Here is a 19,474-nt window from a genome sequence, read left to right as displayed (position 1 = left end):
TCCTATGACCAGAGTTGGAACAATTGAAACAACGAAATAAAGGAGTGTTAGATTGTAACCCAGTATATAAAGTAGATATTCCTGAGTCCATACTGATATATACGTAAGTGATCGAATAAATAAGTAGAGAGAGAAAAGACAGAAAAATTCCAGATAATCTGTGTAGATCCTCTGCCTTCAAGCAGGTGGAGCAGAACCCCTGGCTCCTTAAATACGGGCTGTGTATGGGTAACCTCCTTCCAAAGAGGGCAGGATGGCAAGGCGGAGGGAGAGAAGGAACTTCTGATGGAGAAACTGACATATGCTAACCCCTGCCAGGTGACGCATGGAGATTAGTTGTGTTGACAGCATGACCCTTGAGATCCTATGAGAATGGCACTTTTTACCTTTGTGATCTTCCGCAAAATCCATAACCCTAATCGTGACAAAAACATCAGACAAATCCCAGTTGAGAGACATTCCACAAAATGCCTGAACGGTACTCCTCAAAATTGTCAAGGGCATCAAGAACAAGGAAATTCTGGGAAGCTGTTACTTAGGGGAAGCCAAGAAGACGTGACAACCAAAGGTAATGTACCCTGGACAGAACAGAAAAAGGACATTAAGTAAAAAAGGAATCTGAATCAAGTGTGGGCTTCAGTTAATATTAATGTCCCCGGATTGGCTCGTTAATTATAACAAATGTTACCATACTAAGGTAAGATGTTAACTGTCGGGGAGACCAGGCATTGGAGATACCAGAACTCTCTTATTGTCGTATTTTTTCTGTAAATCTAAAAGCATTCTAAAATGAAGTTATTATTTAAAATTGTAATTTTTTTAAGATTTTATTTTTAAATAATCTCTACACCCAACGTGGGACTTGAACTCAGAACCTCAAGATCAAGAGTCGCATGCTGTACTGACTGAGCCAGCCAGGCGCCCCTAAAATCATGTTCCTTTTTTTTTTTTAAGATTTTTTTTTTTTTTAATTTTATTTATTTGTCAGAGAGAGGGAGAGAGCACAAGCAGGGGGGAGCTGCAGGCAGAGGGAGAGGGAGAAGTCCAATGCGGAACTCAATCCCAGGACTCTGGGATCACGACCTGAGCCGAAGGCAGACGCTTAGCTGACTGAGCCACCCAGGTGTCCCTAAAATCATATTCTTATAATGCATTTTGAGTTACTCAGTTTGTAAATATTAGGAACATACCTTTTGAGGAGTGAGTATGGCGAAATATCTAATCAGCTACCAGATTCTTACTAGATAGGTGTTATGTGGATGGCCATGCACCCTGCAGTGAGTGTTAAGGTCATGGAGATGGCCTGGGGTCTAGATGGTACCCTCTCTTAGGAACAGGATCGTGTCCTTGGTAAAATAATAGGTGGAGATGAGAAGTCGTAGGAAGAACGTAAGCTTTGGGGTTGAAGACACAGGTTCAAATTCTCATGCTCCTTTTCAGTGTGATTGCTTCAGGTCCCCTAAGTTAATAACCTCCTGTCCCTGGATGATGAGATGTCCATAGCAACCTTCCTTGCAAACTTATTTCAACGCTGACTGGATATAACATTCATGCATCGGCACAGTGCTTAAGATCAAGCAGGTGTGGAAAAAAGGGAAAAGTCACTCTTACAAATAGAGCAGTAATCTGGGACATACTTCAGAGTAGCATGTGTTACTTGGTTAAATGAGCAAGACTCAGAAATTGTGAATTCAGAAGAGGCTGACAGAAGCAGGTTGAAAAGAGAAAACTGATTCTAAAGGGTGGTAAGCACAAGACCGGGGAGGGCTTGGGGCTCTTGGTATGGGAAGGGGCTGTTAGGAGGGAGGGTGCTTTCTCTATGGGAGTGGCACTGAGGTCCTGGGCTGCTTTAGGAAGGGAGGTGGAGGGCGGGGACTTTAAATACGGATCATTGTGAAATGACGGGCTGGTAAGTCACAGTCAGCCTGTGACTTCTTTGTCTTCCTCACTGAATGCTTTGCACACAGTAAAACTTCCGGAAATACTGTTAGTTGTTTGCTGGATTATGTTCCTGTTGAGTGTGTAATAAACCCAAGAGTACAAATAGAATACAGAAAGATATAAACTAGGCTATTCAGTGGGATTTTTTTCTTTCGTTGTTCCATCTGATTTTGTAATGGTTGAGTTGAACTGTGTATCACACATACTATGTGGTTAGCATAGTAAATAGCTAAAGCTGAGTAAAATATGTTCAGTGGGCTTTCCTGTGTTTCCCCCTTTTAAATTATAAGGAGGAAGACACCCAAGCCTTTTGGGGTTTTAAAAAGGGCCAGTCTTTGGGGGTCTAAGCATCGAAGCCTTGGGAATGTTCCCCCTGAGGTCAGGAGGAGTTGTTGGAGTCCCGGAGGTTAGAGTTGACGGAGCCTGCGTGAACTTGTCCTTCCCGAGGCAGCAGGCACAGACAGGCCAGCTGTGGTGAGCATGGCTTTGAGACTCCTCCGTGCTGGAGGCAGCTAGAGCCGGGGGCTGCGGCAGAGCGCGGCTGCTGGTCCCTGGAGGAAGCGTACCGCTGTGTTCACGGCCCACCACGCAGACGGCAGCGAGCAGGGAGCAGACGCAGGGAGCAGGGAGCAGACGCAGGGAGCAGGGAGCAGACGCAGGGACAGGGAGCTGGTAAGAGCCTCCCGCATTTCTTCTGAGGGCAGCTCACCCCGGATGGGACTGTTTGCTAGCCTTTGTACTTACCAGTGTTTCTTTTGTTCTCCTGTCTTTAATAGCAGGTTGTCGGCTCACAGTGCAGTGGCTAAGATCTGGGGAGATCCGCAAACATCTCCCTTGTTTATTGTTCTGCCTGAAAATGAAAAATAATGCAAACTGGGGAGCAGATCCCAGCTCGAGCTCTGCATGCATGCACGTATGTCTGCAGGCACGCTACGCGTGTGCTGCATGTGTGCTGATAGATATGTGCAAATTTTGCAGCTTTGGTCTCTGCAGTTTGCTAAAAGTGCATTGAAACTAGAAGGCAGTGCCTTTCGGTACTGTGTTCCGGGCTGCAAGCCATCGTGCTGGTGTGACCAGCAGCCTTGGCATGTGGGAGCCTTGCCCTGCGTGAGATCCACAGACCTCTGCCTTCCCTGTGGAAGGCCAGCATTGCACGAAGACCCGAGTTGCTTGTCTGGCCTTTTCTTTTTTCCTTGCCAGTAAGAAATTAGCATTTTCATGACTGAGACCCTGAATGCGAATATTGAAAGGAAATGGTGAGTCAGCCACTTGGAAGTGGGGGGGTGGAGGGGAAGCAGCAATATCAGGTGTGCATGTTGAGTCATGAAAAGATGTTCTGTGGGTAAATTCACACATAGCCTGCTTGCTAATTGCAGTGAAAACATCACAATGGGAGAAAATGGAATCAGTGTGGTTCTCAGTATTTTCCAGTTCTTAAATTTTGCCCTCGGGTGTGGTTGTGACCGTTTAGAGGCATTTCTTTACAGGTCTTACCATACATGTGCTATGGATCTTTTTTTATCTTTTGAATTGTAAAAGAAACATTTGTGGCCGTATTTCTAAATGATTTAAATGCCTTGACTTTACTGGCGGAGGCTTTTGTGTGTGGAGGGAGGATGCCATCTTCAGAGAAATTTCTGCATATGTATGTGTGTATGTGAACACATGCACACACCTGCCTCTGCTGTTTGGGTCTGCATTTACTGACTCACATGGGTAGGAGTTATTTTAAAATGCATGTTTGAGCGGTCGTGCTGTTGAGAAGGAAAAAGGAAAGGGAGTTTGAAGAAAGATTTTCAGAAATCTACCTGGCAGCATTTATAACTAAATAATTAAAGAGCCTTACACATCGAAGACTTACAGAAGGAATGAATGAAACATATCACATAAAATATCTGAAAATTTGGTACAGATTGGCTGGCTGGCATATTTTCCTTGCGAAGCAGAATCTTTGAGGGGGTATTGTATAAATACTCTTTATGATTGTGTTGCAGACAAGTATTCCACAGATGGTAGAAAGAGGTACACTTTCTCTACACTTGCTTTTTGTCATGCATGGTGGCAAAAACATTGTCTGGCTCACACGAACACATACACCCCTCAAAGAAAAAATTTGCAGGGTATTCTCAGAAATGCATGAACAGAATACACACAGAAACAACTTTTTTAGAAGAGTACTAGAAATAACCATATACGTTGGTATTAACCATACGGGTTGTATTAGGCATCAGTTGCCCAGCTGGCGTGACGTGACCCTGGTAAGTGTATACTTGCTGCTCCTTGTTTTGCATGGACTGGCTGTTTCTCCAAAGTCTACCTTTGCTTTTTAGAGGTATATTGGGAAGCTACTATGTCATGTGGCCTTTAGCATGCATTTGTTTTACTTTTAATGCCTTTAATTCTTTGCCTCTTCTGTGCATTAAAATTTAAGAAGAGCAAGGTGGGGAAGTAGCAGAAACAAAGCTGCTGTTTTTTGTCCGCTGCATCAACCTGTCTTTCCCTGGTTAGCAGACACTTGTGCTTTCTAGCTGGCTTTTCCTAGATAATCAGGTCCTTCCTGGGAGGCTTATACACATAGCTGGATGTCTGAAGAGGTCCTAGAATTACTTAGTTTTTTGCCTTAAAAAAAAAAAAAAAAGAAACATTTGCAGAATCCCTTCTGTTAATTCTTAAAGTTCACAAAGCATTCTCTCTCTCTCTCTCTCTCTCTGTCTCACACACACACACACACACATATTTTGGGCCTAACCACACTGTATACCGTGTTCGTTCTACAGTAAACTGGGCCTTAAGTGACTGGATTCACACATCTGGTTCATAGAGAGCCCTTGCATGCAGTATGGCTGGTTGTTAACCTGGTGGGTTCCTGCTGATTCATACCTCCCACCTCTGATGTTGAAAAGGTCCTACAGGGAAGTATGGGCTGAGTGGAGATCGGGGCACACGTTGCCAAACCTAGTCTCTTACTAACTTTTGCGGCCCATATCCAGTGTGCTGATGGTGTAAGTGAGAAGGAATCGCCATGTGGCCTCCCGGGGGGGTGTGTAGTATAGAGATCCCCTGACCAGATGGAGAGACTGGGGACGTGTGTCCCAAGCCCGTGTGGGTGTAATTTGCAGGTCACCCAACCTTTCTTTCTTTTTTTTTTTTTAATTTTATTTATTTATTCATGAGAGAGACGGGGGGAGGGCAGAGGTAGAAGCAGGCTCCCAAGGAGCAGGGAGGCCGATGCGGGTCTCGATCCCAGGACCCTGGGATCATGACCTGAGCCGAAGGCAGACGCTTAGCTGACTGAGCCACCCAGGCACCCCTCACCCAACCTTTCTGACCCTCGATTCCTTTGTCCATAAAAGAAGGAGTTTAGAGTCACTGATTTCTAAGGTCTCTTTAAGCCGTAACAGCTTTTCCTTCTCTGGGAGAAAAGCCAGGGACTTGAAGTCTCCTTAAGATCACCCTTCCGGGCCCATAGGTCGCATTGCCTGAGTCCTGTACCGCCAACATTCGTGTGGAAGAAGACATAGAAATATGGAGGAGACACACACGTGTGTAATACCTTTGAGATCCACTTACAGATAGGGGAGCTCCTGTCAGCAGTCTGCGGTGCGAGCCGGCAGGCTCTGCTGACGCCGTGGCAGCTCCCTGCACAGCTAAACCCGCCTCGGCGCTGGGTGCGAATGCCCCGTAGAGTCAGCGGCTAACAAACGAAGCGCCCTGGGGTGTCACCTGCGTCACGTGTGTTACAAAGTCTAGCCAGTGGGCCCTTAAACCTACTCCGAGGCCATGAAAGGTTAGAGTAACGAGAACCTCTAGGAAGGTGTTTTAACGTTATACACATGCATGCATGTGTATGTACGTGTGTATGTATGCCCAACACATACGCACTCACATATGAGACGTTTTATAAAGGAATACAGTCTATAAGGTCAACTTTCATGTACAATAAATATATCTAAAGCCTGTTGAGTAAATCATGCATTTCCAAATATGGTTCGGCCAAGTAACAGTAATTAGACAGTCTCACGTGTGGGATTTTCAGAATTTGGGGTCACATGCAGTTGTGGTAGGAGGAAGACAACCGAAGCAAACGATTTTCTCTTAAATTATGGGGGGAATATACTATTCTAACTATATTTTCATCTCTTACCAAATTAATTACCCCACGTTCAAAATGGCTCCTTATTTTATAAGCTTGACGTATGTTTCTGAGAGTCAGGATTTTTACTGATTTGAGGATACAGCTTCCTTAATTGTGTATACAGTTTTTTTTTTCTTTTAAAGATTTCATTCATCTATTTGAGAGAGAGAGAGAGAGAGCACAGGCAGGGGAACAGCAGAGGGAGAGGGAGAAGCAGGCTTCCCTGCTCAGCAGAGAGCGTGACTCAGGGCTCAATCCCAGGACCCTAGGGTCACGACCTGAGCCAAAGGCAGCCGCTTAATCAACTGAGCCACCCAGGCGACCCTACAGTTTTTTTTAAAAGGACGTGTTATTTTAAAATCTGCTTTACTAACTAAAACGTTCTTAGTAAAGATAGAGCGAAGTTCTGTGTATGATTCATGGCATTCTAAGATATGAGTGGCCAATAGAGGTCCTGTGGACTTTTCGGGTTGTCTCCAGTCTTTCACAGTTATAAGTAATACTGCAGCAAACATCTTGTAGTGAAATATTCATGTTCTGGCAGGCTGATTTCCTTAGGATTAAATTCTAGATCTGGAATCACAAGGCAGGCTTTTGGGAAATATGCCCAAGATGCCTTCCATGACGTATGTACTGTTTATGCCCGACCACCCAACAGCCTAGGACAATCCTGCCTTTCCCAAAACCTTATCCATATTGAACATTTAAAAAAAATTCTGTGACTCTATAGGCAAAAAAGTTCGTCCATCCCTCTTTCCCTTCCTTCCTTCCTTCCTTCCTTCCTTCCTTCCTTCCTTCCTCCCTCCCTCCCTCCCTCCCTCCCTCCCTCCCTCCCTTCCTCCCTTCCTGTAGGCTCCACGCCCCTGAGATCGAGACCTGAACTGAGATCAAGAATCAGACGCTTAACCGTTGACTGAGCCACCCAGGCACGCCCCATTTTCTCAGGAACTAGCAAAGTCGAACTTTGCGTCTTGCCTAGCCATTTGTATTTTTTTCTTTTGTTCGTTACTGTTCACATCTTGTGTTCATTTTCCTGTTGGGGGTGGGGCCTTTCTTGATTATTGTTATTTAGGTGGCAAATAGATCGCTGAAGTGCGCTGTGTGCTTTTCAAACATTAATGGTTGGTTACAGTTTTTTCCTTTTTAGTTACTAGTGTTTGCATTGTCATTGCCATTGTGTGGTGGCCTTTGCGTTACTGCGTAGAAAGCATAACTATGTGGGGCTCTGTGGGTATGAATTTCCTCTGAGCTGTAGACCACCACCTGCAATATTCTCCAGCGTCTTTACTGCCCGGGCAGAGAAGAACCCAGGTGTTTTAGAATACCGTCTAACGTGGTGTTGTGGAGAGAAAGCAGGAGTCAGAGATGAACATCTCCACCCTAGCACACGTTAGGGGGCAAGTGACTTAGGCTGCAGTGCCCTGGGAATGCTGAGTTGTGTCTGTCGTGCTTGCTTTCTGCAAATGGAGGTTAGTAATAGGGTTGTCTCTGCTGAAGAATCAAGATGTCCTTGGCTTCCCAGTACCCTGGGCCCTCCTGCCACCATTACTGCTCTGGCTGACAGAAACCTGAAGATCCATCGGAGGCACAACCGTCACACCTCCGTATATTCTAGTGTCCGCTCATTTGAGCATTTGTGCATGCTTGTGTCTTTCACCCTTCTGTTTTCTTTCACTGGGTTGTGTTTATGTTCATGTTAACGTTCCTGTTGTGTGGTTTCCTTTGATACGTCACCCCGAAACGTTTGATCACGCAGGGTATAAGTATGTCAAAATAAAATAAATAGAAGCCATATAACCATAGATATAAACACATTCAAAAGAGTAAAGGGCTACTCAATCGCCAGTTACTATTTTTTATTACGGCCCCCGCTTTGTTGAAAAATTGAGTTACTTCAGATGGCCTTTAATGGACAAATAAGCATAATTGAGTCTGTGAGTTGGATCTGTTTCTGCAGCATTCATGGCGATGTGATGTGAAATTGGAAGGAGGCAGTCAGGAGACCGCTACGGAGTAGAGCTGACGGCGGCCCACGTCTCCTTCCAGACCAGGTGGGAGAGGGGGAGATCCTCTCCCAGGCCTTACTGCTCCCACCGGCTTGTGTGTGCGCGCGAACACATGTGCGTGCTTATCCCTATGTTTTAATTACCACAAGATCAGAAGAAGCACGGTCTCTGGACAGGTCTTCAGGTGATAGCTCTGTTTCTGGTTACTGACCTGTATTTGTGTGGTCAGGTGCCAGGGAGCCTATAAAATTGAATCAGGCACAGAGAGGATCTCCCTTGAAGGATCTTATCCTCTCTTCTTGGGGAAAATAATCCATAACCAATTACTATAGACCAGGTGCTGAAACAACAGACATTTATTTCTCACTGTTCCAGAGGCTGCAAGTCGAAGATGGAAGTGCAGCTGATTTGCTTGCTGGTGAGACCCGTTTCCTGGTTTGCAGCCGGCTGTGCTCCTGCTGTGTCCTTACACAGTGGGGGGAGAGTGGGGGAGAGCGGAGAGCAGTGGGGGAGAGTGGGGGGAGAGCGGAGAGCAGTGGGGGAGAGTGGGGGAGAGCGGGGGAGAGCGGAGAGCAGTGGGGGAGAGTGGGGGAGAGCGGGGGAGAGCGGAGAGCAGGGCAACAAGCTCTCTCTCGTATAAGCGTGCTGTCCCATTGCTGAGGGCTCCATCGTCACGACCTAATTACCTCCCAAAGGTCCCGCCACCTAACACCTTCCCGTTGCGGGGTGTTAGGGTTTAACATACGCATTTTGGAGGGACACAGAAATAAATGTAAATGCTATGATGCAGGGTAGTCAGAAGAAAGTCAGCCTGCCAGCCATGTCTTCCTCTCCCCGCTCCCTCCATCCCTCCCTCCCTTCCTCCGTTTCTCCCTGTTACCTCACTGAGTCTTTGCTGAAGCCTGCTTTGTGCCAGGCGCTGTGCTAGGCCCAGGGACAGAAGTGGGTGCAATCAGTGTACCCAGGAGGAGCGATAGTAGTTGAAAATATCACAGATGAATTGAGAACAGTTTGGGGACAAACAGGCAGAGATTAAATCCTTACAGGGGTTCAGCAGAAGAAAGCCTTATCTTTGTCAACAGGTCCAGGAAACGCTCCATGGAAAAGGTTGCACTTCATTTCGATCTTATAGAAAACAGGAATGGTGTCTGTGGGGCGTCTCCTACTAAAGAGTGTGGATCAAAGCAGAGATACGGAAACCACAAGGCATGGATGGCAGGAAAGGGCCTCTGGCCCAAACGTGTGTTGCCGGAACAGGGGTCCCTGAGGAGTGGCAGGTGGCTTGGGAAGGATGAGAGGGAGAGTCTAGAAAATTAAGCAGTCGAGCCTTGATTTGGTGGCGGCGGGAGGAGGGGCTGGAAGTTTCCAGGGGAGAGGATCAAGCTATCTACTTTCCATGCTAATTATGACGAAAATGTGTGCATGTTTGTAAAATGCAGTCAGTGGAGGAGAGAAGAAGATTGGAAATGCCCATCGTGGGGGATCTGTCACACGGAATCCTTTGTTTAACAATCTGGAAAAGTCGCTGCAGGATGGCTTTGCTTTCAGAAAATTTAATTTGTAAAAGTCGTGATTAGAGTCCCCCTCAAATGTGTTGAAATGGGGCGTTTCCCTGTCATTTCAGTGGGCGTTGGTTTGTAGTTCTAAGGAATTTTAATCTTCTGCATCTGCCTGAAGTAGGTTCTCCTCTTCCAGATAAGAACCCAGAGTAACTAACACGGGTTTCAAGCTGGGCTACAATGGCTGCCTGAGAGCAGGAGGAAACCTCCTGGGGCCTGTGCAATTGTATTTAGACTCGATTGTGGTGGTGAACGCACAACTCTGCACGTTTACCCCGACCTCCAGTCGCTTGAATTTTACAGTGTTTAAACGATACCTTGGTAAAATTGGGGTGGGGTGTGGAGAAGAAAAGAGTTGTGAAAATGTTTTATAACCTGAAGACCTCCCAGATCCATAGCTAGATTCTAGGAATTCAAACACGTGGTTTTAAAAACTTAAGTGGCTCACAAGAAAAGCGTGTAGATGTAGGGGGCAAGAATTAAGGTGAACCCAAATTCATTTATTGCTCGTTACCTGTACCCTAATGCTCATAGCATTTAAGTTTTTATTAACAACAGGTCATACCTAATTAAAACTTACGCGTCGGAGATGTTCCCAAAACTGTTATTGAGCTGAATGAAATGTCTGCCATCATAAAATCTGATCTTATCTTTTCCATCTAACTGCTTCTAATGATTTCAAGTGACAGTTTGTGGCACTCCACTCTGGTTCACATGAGGTTGGTCACAAGAGACTGTTGCTCCTACTAATAAGGAAAAAATGGCCGTAAAAGTTACAAAATCATAGCTTTCAAAGAACTCAGCAGACCCTGCTCTTTGTGTAAAGAGCTGTTCTCCCCTTTGGCATTCTCCTCATACATTCTTCATAGTACTTTTCAAAATGAGCTTGAATTTTTAAGGAATTAATATCTGCCTTGCCTTCTAGACCAGGCTTTGGCAAACTACAGCCCAAGGGCCAAATCCCCAGGGCCAAGGGTTTGAGAAGCCTTTCTGGCTGGAGGATTAAGGATCAAGGATTGATCCCTCCAAGGTTGGTAGCCAGGGGCACTTAATGTCACTTTTTTCAGATGATGATAATCTAGTTTTGGAGGGACATGCCAAGCCAAGGATTAGTTGCAGGAGTGGCGTTTAATATCCAGATCAAGTGGTTGGAAAAATGGAGATACGGAATTGGGGAGGGGAAGGTCCCATAGAGCAGAGATTCTCCGCACTGGCAGAAAATCGAGATCGCTAGAAGGCTTTCGCTCAGATACGGATTTGCACGCATGCGTGTCCTCATCAGTCCCTACCTCTGCCAGGCCTGGCTTCTGATGGGATATGGTTGAGGAGAGCTTAGATTTGTATGTCTGAAGTCATCCCCTACACTCCTTCAGAATGCTGTGGAGAATTGGAGGGGTGGGTTAGGGAAACAAGATGGACCAGGAGTGCAAAGCGGTTGACCCTAAGGAGTGGATGCTGGGGGTTGACTGGATATGCCCTCCTATATTTGGTGGAAATGGTCTGCCTTAAAAAAGCTTTAAAACGAGAACATCAGACAAAAACATTGCCCTGCTCTCGTCCATCAGGGCAGGGGTTATCCTGGGTGGGAGGGAAGTGAGGCGTTGGGGTAAGGACAGAGTCTAAAGAGGCTGTGTGTATCTGCAGGATGACAGTGCTTTTACAAACCCCGGAAATAAATTTGGATAGCGTAACCTCATGCCTGGGAGGAGCAAAAAGCCTCGAATATTTATGACATTTTCCCTGTTTCCTTTAGATCAGCTTCAAATTGGTAACAGCTTCCCATGCCCTGTGGAAAGAGCTGTCCAGGGGATCAGAAGGCAGAGGGAACTTTTCGTTTCCCTGTTGTCTCCTGTGGTTTGCATTTCATGTCTGCTTCCGTGATGTTCTGGTCCGACGTTGGTTGACCCGTGCTGAGAGGGGGGTCCTGGCTGGCTGCACGTGCGGCCAAACCAGAGCACCCAAACACCTATCAGAAGAGATGGCAGGTCTCCACTGGGGCCATGGGGTGACTGGTGGCATCCCTGAGGACACTCTTGTGTCCTGCAGCTTCAGAAGAAAAGTTAGTTATTAGTCCTGCTGAGTCACCAGGTCAGACTTGCAGAGCAGGCTGAGTGCAGTCTGTGGCCAGTGGTTGAGCAACGGCATTGGCCATTCCCACTCGCCCCTGAAATCCTGATTTCATCAGTTCGGCCACTTCTAAAAAAAAAAAAAAAAAAAAAAAAATCACAGTTGGTATCAGGCTTGCCCACACTTTGAACTTTGCGCAAAACATATTTTTAGGAAAGCCAAAAACAGAGAACGCCAGGAGAAAACTCAGCTAACAGATCACATGCAAATGTCATTTTTATTCCATTTGTCCGTGCTTCTGATTCTAACTGGACTGGAGGTTTGATTGGCAGAGGGAATTTGCCTCATTTTGTTTAAAAAAATAAAAAAAATTTTTTTGTTTTTTTCCCCAAATGTCACATCTTGGAACCAGGAATGAGGATCCCTAGCCATAAAAACAAAAGAGGCCTGGAATAGATTCAAAACACGTGTTCTGAAAACAGAGCTGGATGCTTGAGGGGCCATCACAGATTATGATCTCTAAATGTCGGTGTTTTCTGTGATTGAACACTAGCCCTTCCTAAATTCTGTGCTTGTGCATTTGGTTTTGGAATCTCTCTATTAATCTGTTCTTCTCCACTTAACTACAAATGACGCCTCGGTCTCTCTAATTTGACTTCGTTCCTGTTACCATCCAAGTTCCTGCAAGCAAAAATAAAACCCAAAGGAAGCAGATCTTTTTATCCATCTGTTAGGACAACGAGGAAATAACATTCATCTGATTTTCTAAAGTAATTGCTTTCCCCACATTAGAATCACAGAAAAGAGAGCCTATTTGGGGTTGACACAGAGAGAAAAACTTTAGTGAAGACGTCGCAGTAAAGAAAGAACTGAATTGGAAATGATTTCAGGGCTTGTATCGTCCCACAAGGTGATTCTCTGAGACACAGCGTTGGAACAGGACTTAGGGAAACTGCTCCCTCCATCCTCACCAGTGTGTCTCTCCATTCGTCTGGTGGATGTTATTGGCATGCTTGGGCACTGGGGTAAGACGACCAGACAGCCTCCTTACCTACAGGGGGGCTCACCATCTGCGAAGTCCTGGGGTCATCTGGCGTCTCCCAGGAAAGAGTGGGCGGTGCCATTATTGCTGGGTGTTCATGCGGCTTGAAATGTTTCTAGAGTGTTTCTGTCTGTTCCCTAGTGAATTGGTCAGTTGACTGGTTGATTTCCTCTCTGGCGCTCCCACGCCTTGCCCATCGTCTCCTTTTCCCACGTCACCTGGCTTTTGTGGGGTGCTGTGTAGACAGAAGAGCTTTCTGCCTGTGCTTCGAAGCCAAGGTGATGTGAGTCTGTTGGGATTCCCCCTGGGGGACAGGAAGATCGACGGAGACACCAGGGATTCCGTCAGGAGACTTGTACTTGTGGTGCTGTGAATGTCCCTTGCGTGCCCAGCCACCTAGTGTGTACGAGCCCAGTGAGGAGAGTGGAGATTGAACCATGAGTCATTGGAGAGTGAAACCAGTCCCGTGCTGGGGGCGACCAGGAACGAGGGCCCTGTGTGAAGGGCCCTGTGAGCAGAGAATGTGACCCAGAGAGAGAAACCCAGTGCTGTCCCAGGGCTCATCAGGAACAGATGGGATCTGGAAATAAAGCCACCACCTCTCAGATAACGGAAACCGCATTTAGACGTGGGCCTGGCCGTCTCCACACCCAGATCAAAAATGTCGATGTGAATTCGAGCAGTGTGCATGGGATTTCCAGAGCATTTGCTCCGTGTGTGTGCGTCTCTATGTGTGTGTGTCTATATATATTCTTTTTCCTTTTGGCCCTCCGGTCCTTTCCGCCCTATCACAGGGTGTTTGGGCTGCTGAGCGGCATTCAGCATGGCCTTTCCTGGGGACTTCCCTCTTTAGATTCGTTTCGTTTGGCTTCGCTGCCCTGTTGCAGGCCTTTCCCCTCCCGTCGCCCCCGCAGCGGCCAGGCCCATGAGGAAGAACGGCGTGGCGCGGGGTCCAGCCCCCGAGCGGGTCGCAGGGCTCGGGGAGTCTCCAGTGCGTAGAGCCCGCCGGGCCTCCCTCCTCCTGGACCTGCAGGAGCAGTGTTCCCCGTGGTAACATGTCATTAGCGTGTTCTTCAGGACAGTGAGCAACCTAAGCCGCATATCAGTGGCTGGGACTCTAGAATGCAGCTGCCTTTTTCCGTGTTCCTTTGTACGGCTCCACTCGCCACTCCTGTGTGTACCTAGGAGCAAATGCTTCGGTGCTTTTGCTGGCAAATCTCTAAGACATGCTTATTTTCTTTATCTGTGGATCTTACTATCACCATTGACTTTATACTTGAAGATTCAAAAAAGCGGAGGGCGGGGGATATACATACATTAACACGGAGAGCGACAGGGCTGCATCTAACACATCCACAGTAGGCGCGCGCACGCGCGCGCACACACATTCTCTACTGAGTAGTCATTGGGAACCTATTAGAAACAGATCGGAATATGACCCTACGAGAGCCCCACGTTCCACCCTGTGGTCCTTCTTGTGACCCTGATTTCCTGAATCCCTAACTAGAGTAAGAAAAACCCACTAGTGGTTTTATGCCTTTGACTTTGTAAGTTTGGTGACGTGGAGGAGTAAAGAAAAAAATAAGGGGGTGGGGACAAGGTTGGCGCTGAAATTGCTGCGCTAACGTAAGTCTAACTGGAGTGCAGTGTCGGGGTGCAGCGCATTGCTAGGACCAGGAGAGACCATACAGCATGCATGCCTCCCCTGGGGAACAGTCCTGCAAAGGATGCCCCGCCGGGAAGACAGGAAGGACCATGTGCCTGACAGAAGCCGGGACGTGGCCCTTGGGCAGACTCTGTGCAGCCCATCTTTTGCGCCGAGTCCTTATTTCCCATCTGTGGGTTCTCTTGTGTTTCTGGGCAGATCTCCACACATCCTGTCTCATGCACTCTGCAAATAGAGCTCCTTTTTCGTTAAAGTATGAAATGTGAATCCAGATGGCCAAAAGCACTTAGATTTAAGCGATACATTGTAGCTAATTGAATTGTGAGTGTCTGTGAGGTGGTAGATATTTAGTAAGTAAGCGGCACCAGGTGCTTTCCTGCAGGTCTGTGGGTGCCGTTTTTCAAGCATGTTCGTAGGAGAGGTGAAAACCTGCAAACGTGGCTCAGCTCTTTGAAATGAGATATTGGGGAGGCGTTTGTAAATTGTCGTGGATTAGGTTTTTTTTTTAAGATTTTATTTATTTATTCATGAGAGACAGAGGGAGAGAGAGAGAAGCAGAGGGAGAAGCAGACTCCCAAGGAGCAGGGAGCCCGATGCGGAACTCGATCCCAGAACCCTGGGATCATGACCCGAGCCAAAGGCAGACGCTTAACCATCTGAGCCACCCAGGCGCCCCGTGAATTAGGTTTTGTGAGCTTAAGAGGCACAGTGGCTGAAACGGAAGGGGGACGTAAGGGCATTCGTTCCCCCCGCAGCAGGTCAAACCTACCCGTCGCAGCAAGACACCTGAGCTGTGAGTTACGAGTCGCAAACTGCGTTCTCAGCTCGGCAGAGTTTAAATGCGATTAGTAACCAAACAGCTGCTTGACTCTGTTCTCTGAACATCCGTTGCGATGTTCAAGTTATTTTGAAAACTTCTAGTTTCTTTTAGTATGTACCCGATACGTATTTTTTTCTGAAATATCTAACTTCCTGGAACCGGGTTAATATTTTAAGCTCTTGTGCGTGGCTGTCTTGCCACCATGTGTCTTCTAAGCTGAGGCTGTGTGTTCAGCGTCTTGCCAGCAGACAAGACAGCCCTTTCTCTGGGCCCCGCTGGGACTTGAGCTCCCATGTCCTCTTCCAGATACGTAGAGCTTCTAGCTTCCAGCTTCTAGCTTCTAGCTTCTAGCTTCTAGCTTCTAGCTTCTAGGTGGGGCAGGGTCCGGCTGTGTCTGGCTGTGCTCCCCGCAGCGCAGGGTGGGGGCCTGGCCCCAGCTGGCTGACCATGGGGAAGGGGAGGGAATTGGGCATGGTCTGGGTTCTGCTCTTGAGCATCTGTTAAACCTGGAGGAGCCCGTTCTCCCGAGGACATGGTCAGAGGGACGTGCGCAGGGCACTGGACTTACAGGACAGCAGCCTGGGGGTTGGAGGGTGCAGGTTGGGACATCTGTAACACTCAGGCGAGGCATCCTGTCTCAGGAGGCCGGCTCACTCCTGGGTCGCAAGGCAGGTGCTGGAATGAGGCTCCTGCCCTGGGTGTCAGGAGGAAAAGCCTTATCTGCCTGTTACTTAGTAGGTTACATCTCTTCTGGGTTGCTGGTGCTGTCTGCTGGTTCTCCCTTTGCTGCCCTTCTTAAAGAGTTTCCTTTAACAACACGGTTGTCTCCTCAATGCAAAACTGCTCTTCCCTGAATGGAAGATTCCATCAGAGGCTCGTTCTATGACTCAGGTCAGAAGAAACCATGTGTTGGCAAAGGCATGATGGCCCCGTGCTTTGTCGCAAGTTTGATAGTCGTTAGCCTGTGAGCGTTGAACCACACACGTGAAGCCTGCCTGTGGGAGTGTTTTTTTTGCGGGGAGACCTTTCCGTGTGTGTGTGTGTGTGTGTACATATTAAATACATGCATATGTGCCTAGAAAGTAAAGATAGAACTGGAAACGGATCACAGGATGGAAAGACCAGTGAACCACTTACAGTGTCCAAAAGTCTGTGTTTTTCTCATTTTTTGATGATACATGACTGATTTTAAAGGTTTTATTAATAAATGGATTTGTGGCTCATGTTAGAAAGTTCTATCCCTTTGCATATTGGCAACTTCCCAAAGTAAGCCACATAAAAATACTGTTGCAACACAAAATAAGTATTTCTGAATATAGCCATATGAGAATTTACATCAACATTGTTTTTAAAAAATGTTTGTACCCCAGGATGCCACTTCTGTGTTCATGTATGTGTGTGTGCATCTGGTATGTGTGCATGTGTTTTTAATACTTCCCATCCTATGACATGGCGTGCCAACATCCAGCCTGATGTCGTCCAGCATGTGTTTGGATTGTGTCTCTTGCATTACAAATTGCAGCGGAGACAGGTGCGGGAAAACTTTGTATATGAATTTAATTCCTTAGAATGATCTCAGAAGATTATCGAGATCTGGGTTCTAGTCCCATTTGGAGAGAAGATGTTACTTGGAATCATTTGCTCATTTTTATACTTTCTCCCTTTAGACAAGCAGATGCCCAGGGTCCAGAAGCCTGTACGACAGCACAGCAGGACTCTCAGAAGCCGTCCCAGCTCTCTAAGCCACCTCCTGCCTGGGAAGCTCCAGAGGTGCCCCAGGAGGCCCGCAGCCGAGCGGGGACCCTACCTCGAGATTACAGATACCCAGAGGAAACGCTCGGCCCAGGACCACACGTGCCGAGCGTCCCCTCGGCCCTGCACACTTGGGGGCAGGACCCGAGGCCCGTGAACACTGCACCGCTCCCCAAGAAGCCAGCCCCACAGAGGCCACCGCCGCCCAAACGTGAACCCAGGCAACTCAAGGGCCTGGCTGGTGGCACACCTGGGGCCGCTCACCTAGGTGCCCCCAGCAGGCCCTTTCCCCCCCAGTCCCCGGAGGCCCTGGAGGCGTGCGTGGACCGCCTGTCCCTGTCCCACAGCCCCTGTGCCTTGGTGGAGAAGCTGAGCAGTGCGCAGCCCGAAGACGGTGTGAGGGCCTCTGGCGAGCACGGCAGGCGGCATGTAGATGAGCACACAGCCTGCCCTAAGCGTGAGGCCCTGCTCCCTTCCAAGTTCCGGCCCCTGCAGACGTCCGCCATGGAGACCTCTCGCTCCCCTTCTCCTCAGTTCGCTCCCCAGAAGCTGACAGACAAACCTCCCCTGCTGATCCAGGAGGAGAATTCTGCAAGGTACTACCCTGGGACAGTGGCCCTGTGCGCTTCCCCTTTTCTGAGCTCCCGCAGGAGGTTTGTGGTGCATCTTTCCTGGGTGGTGGACGCCGGGTACCTTGCTTCAGCTACACATGTTGGATTTTAAGTTGCCTCTGGGGACTGACTCCATGGGGGAGAATCCGCAGCTCCAGTGGTCAGTTAGATTTTGAACTTGGTGGGGGGGCTGTCCTGTTCCACAGGAGCAAGGGGGATGTGATAGAGGTGGGGAGCCATCCCCGGTCCCTTTCACCCAAGGCCAGCATTGATATATGCATCATCCACAGGCATGTGCCCGTCAGCGCTCTGTGTTCCCTAAGCACCTGTTTGTAATCAGAATCCGGTTTAAACTAAGCAGGAGACCTTCAGGAGAAAATGGTGTTTTTCATAATGTCCAGTATTTCCACGCTGTTTTTTCTTTTTCTTTTTGAAGATCTTCTTTATTTGAGAGAGAGAGTGCAAGTGAGCACGGGGTAGGGAGGGGCAAAGGGAGAGGCAGAGAGAGAGAGAGAGAGAGAGTCTCAAGCAGACTCCCCACTGAGCATGGAGCCCGATATGGGGCTCGATCCCAGGACCCTGGGTTCATGAGCCGAACCGAAACCCAAGAGTTGGCCGCTGAACCGACTGAGCCACCCAGGCGCCCCTCCACACTGTTTTTCTACGTCTTAGGTGAAAAGCCAGGCTGGTATACGCTTTTTGTTAAAGCAGAGGAAACATCTATTCTAGTTCGTGGTGCTGGTGTTGCAATTTCAGGCACAGGATTGTCTGCCATGCCCGCTGGGACGTTGGTAAGCGTGGTCAGGCGGGGAGCTGACAGGAGCGCCGACTGTTTCCTTTTTCCCTCCTGCCTGAGGGCCTTTGAAGAAGTGAGAACTGGAAGAAGCGGAGAATTTTCATCTTGTTCTCTAGAGCAGTGGTTCTCAAGCTGGGGGAGGGCCGTTTTGCCCCGAGGGGACATCTGGCTGTGTCTGGAGAGGTTTTGGGTGTCACAGCTGAAGAGGGAGTGCTGCCCCTGGCATCTCGTGAACAGAGGTGAGGGATGCTGCTCCACATTCTGCGGTCCCCAGGTCCGCCCCGCAGCCGGGAATGCTCTGGCCGGGAATGTCCCCAGCTGTCCCACACGGCCGCCAACAGTCACATAGGGCCGTGGGAACGTCCGTTAGTGAGAAATATAATAAATCCCGCGCGTCATTCGGAACAGTGTGCAGTTGGTGGCACCGGTAACTGGTTGTTTCCATCGTTCCCAGAAAGGTCTACTGGACCTTCCTGTTCTGGAGTCTCAAGCTCTTCTTCTTTTTTTTTTTTTAACTTCAAAATGTCTCCGCAGAGAGGACATTCCTGGTATCATCCTGTGTGTCCAAGTGTGACATTGTACCCACAGCTGCGCTTTATGTCGTTTACGATGTGGGTGTCACTGAAACGTCCTTGCCGTGGCAGGTGACATTGTAAGCTGTGAGAGGAAGGAAAGGCTGTACAGTGGTCTGTGGTGGGGCAGGTATGTGACAGTGTCGCAAGCGAGCCAGCCTCTGCCCCTCCATCCTGCGTCCTGCGGAGCTAGCGTGAGGAGCATGGGCCCCTCGGACAAGCACCGCCACGTGCCCCACGGTGCTCCCGACCTGTGTTCGCTCTAGAAGCAGGCAGTAGCTTTCATTTTCCCTTGCCTGAAGCAAGTGTTGATTTTCTCATTCTGTCTGTCCTGCGAGCTAGAGAGGGATTTCGGTAAGCTGCGACGATACTATAGAAGATCCTGGCGGGGGTTGGGGGGGCGGGGGGGTCTGGGGGGTCTTTGGGGACCCACGGTATTGAGTTTTCTCATCCGCCATGCCCTTGGGGCCAGAAAGCGTTGGCTTTGCAGTATGTCTCTTGCTGTAC

The 19,474-nt window shown here is 48.3% G+C and overlaps 1 protein-coding gene across 1 annotated transcript in view; it reads left to right on the top strand.

Moving 5' to 3' along the window:
* SHROOM2 (shroom family member 2) overlaps positions 1-19,474 on the top strand; it is a 137,354-nt gene that overhangs the window by 100,868 nt on the left and 17,012 nt on the right. The window contains 1 exon segment of the mRNA XM_027607925.2: positions 16,904-17,584. Coding sequence (XP_027463726.1) covers positions 16,904-17,584 — 681 coding nt within the window.

The sequence above is a fragment of the Zalophus californianus genome, chromosome X, assembly GCF_009762305.2.
Source record: "Zalophus californianus isolate mZalCal1 chromosome X, mZalCal1.pri.v2, whole genome shotgun sequence".
Classification (NCBI taxonomy): Eukaryota; Metazoa; Chordata; class Mammalia; order Carnivora; family Otariidae; genus Zalophus; species Zalophus californianus.
This window is presented reverse-complemented; position numbering and strand designations above follow the sequence as displayed.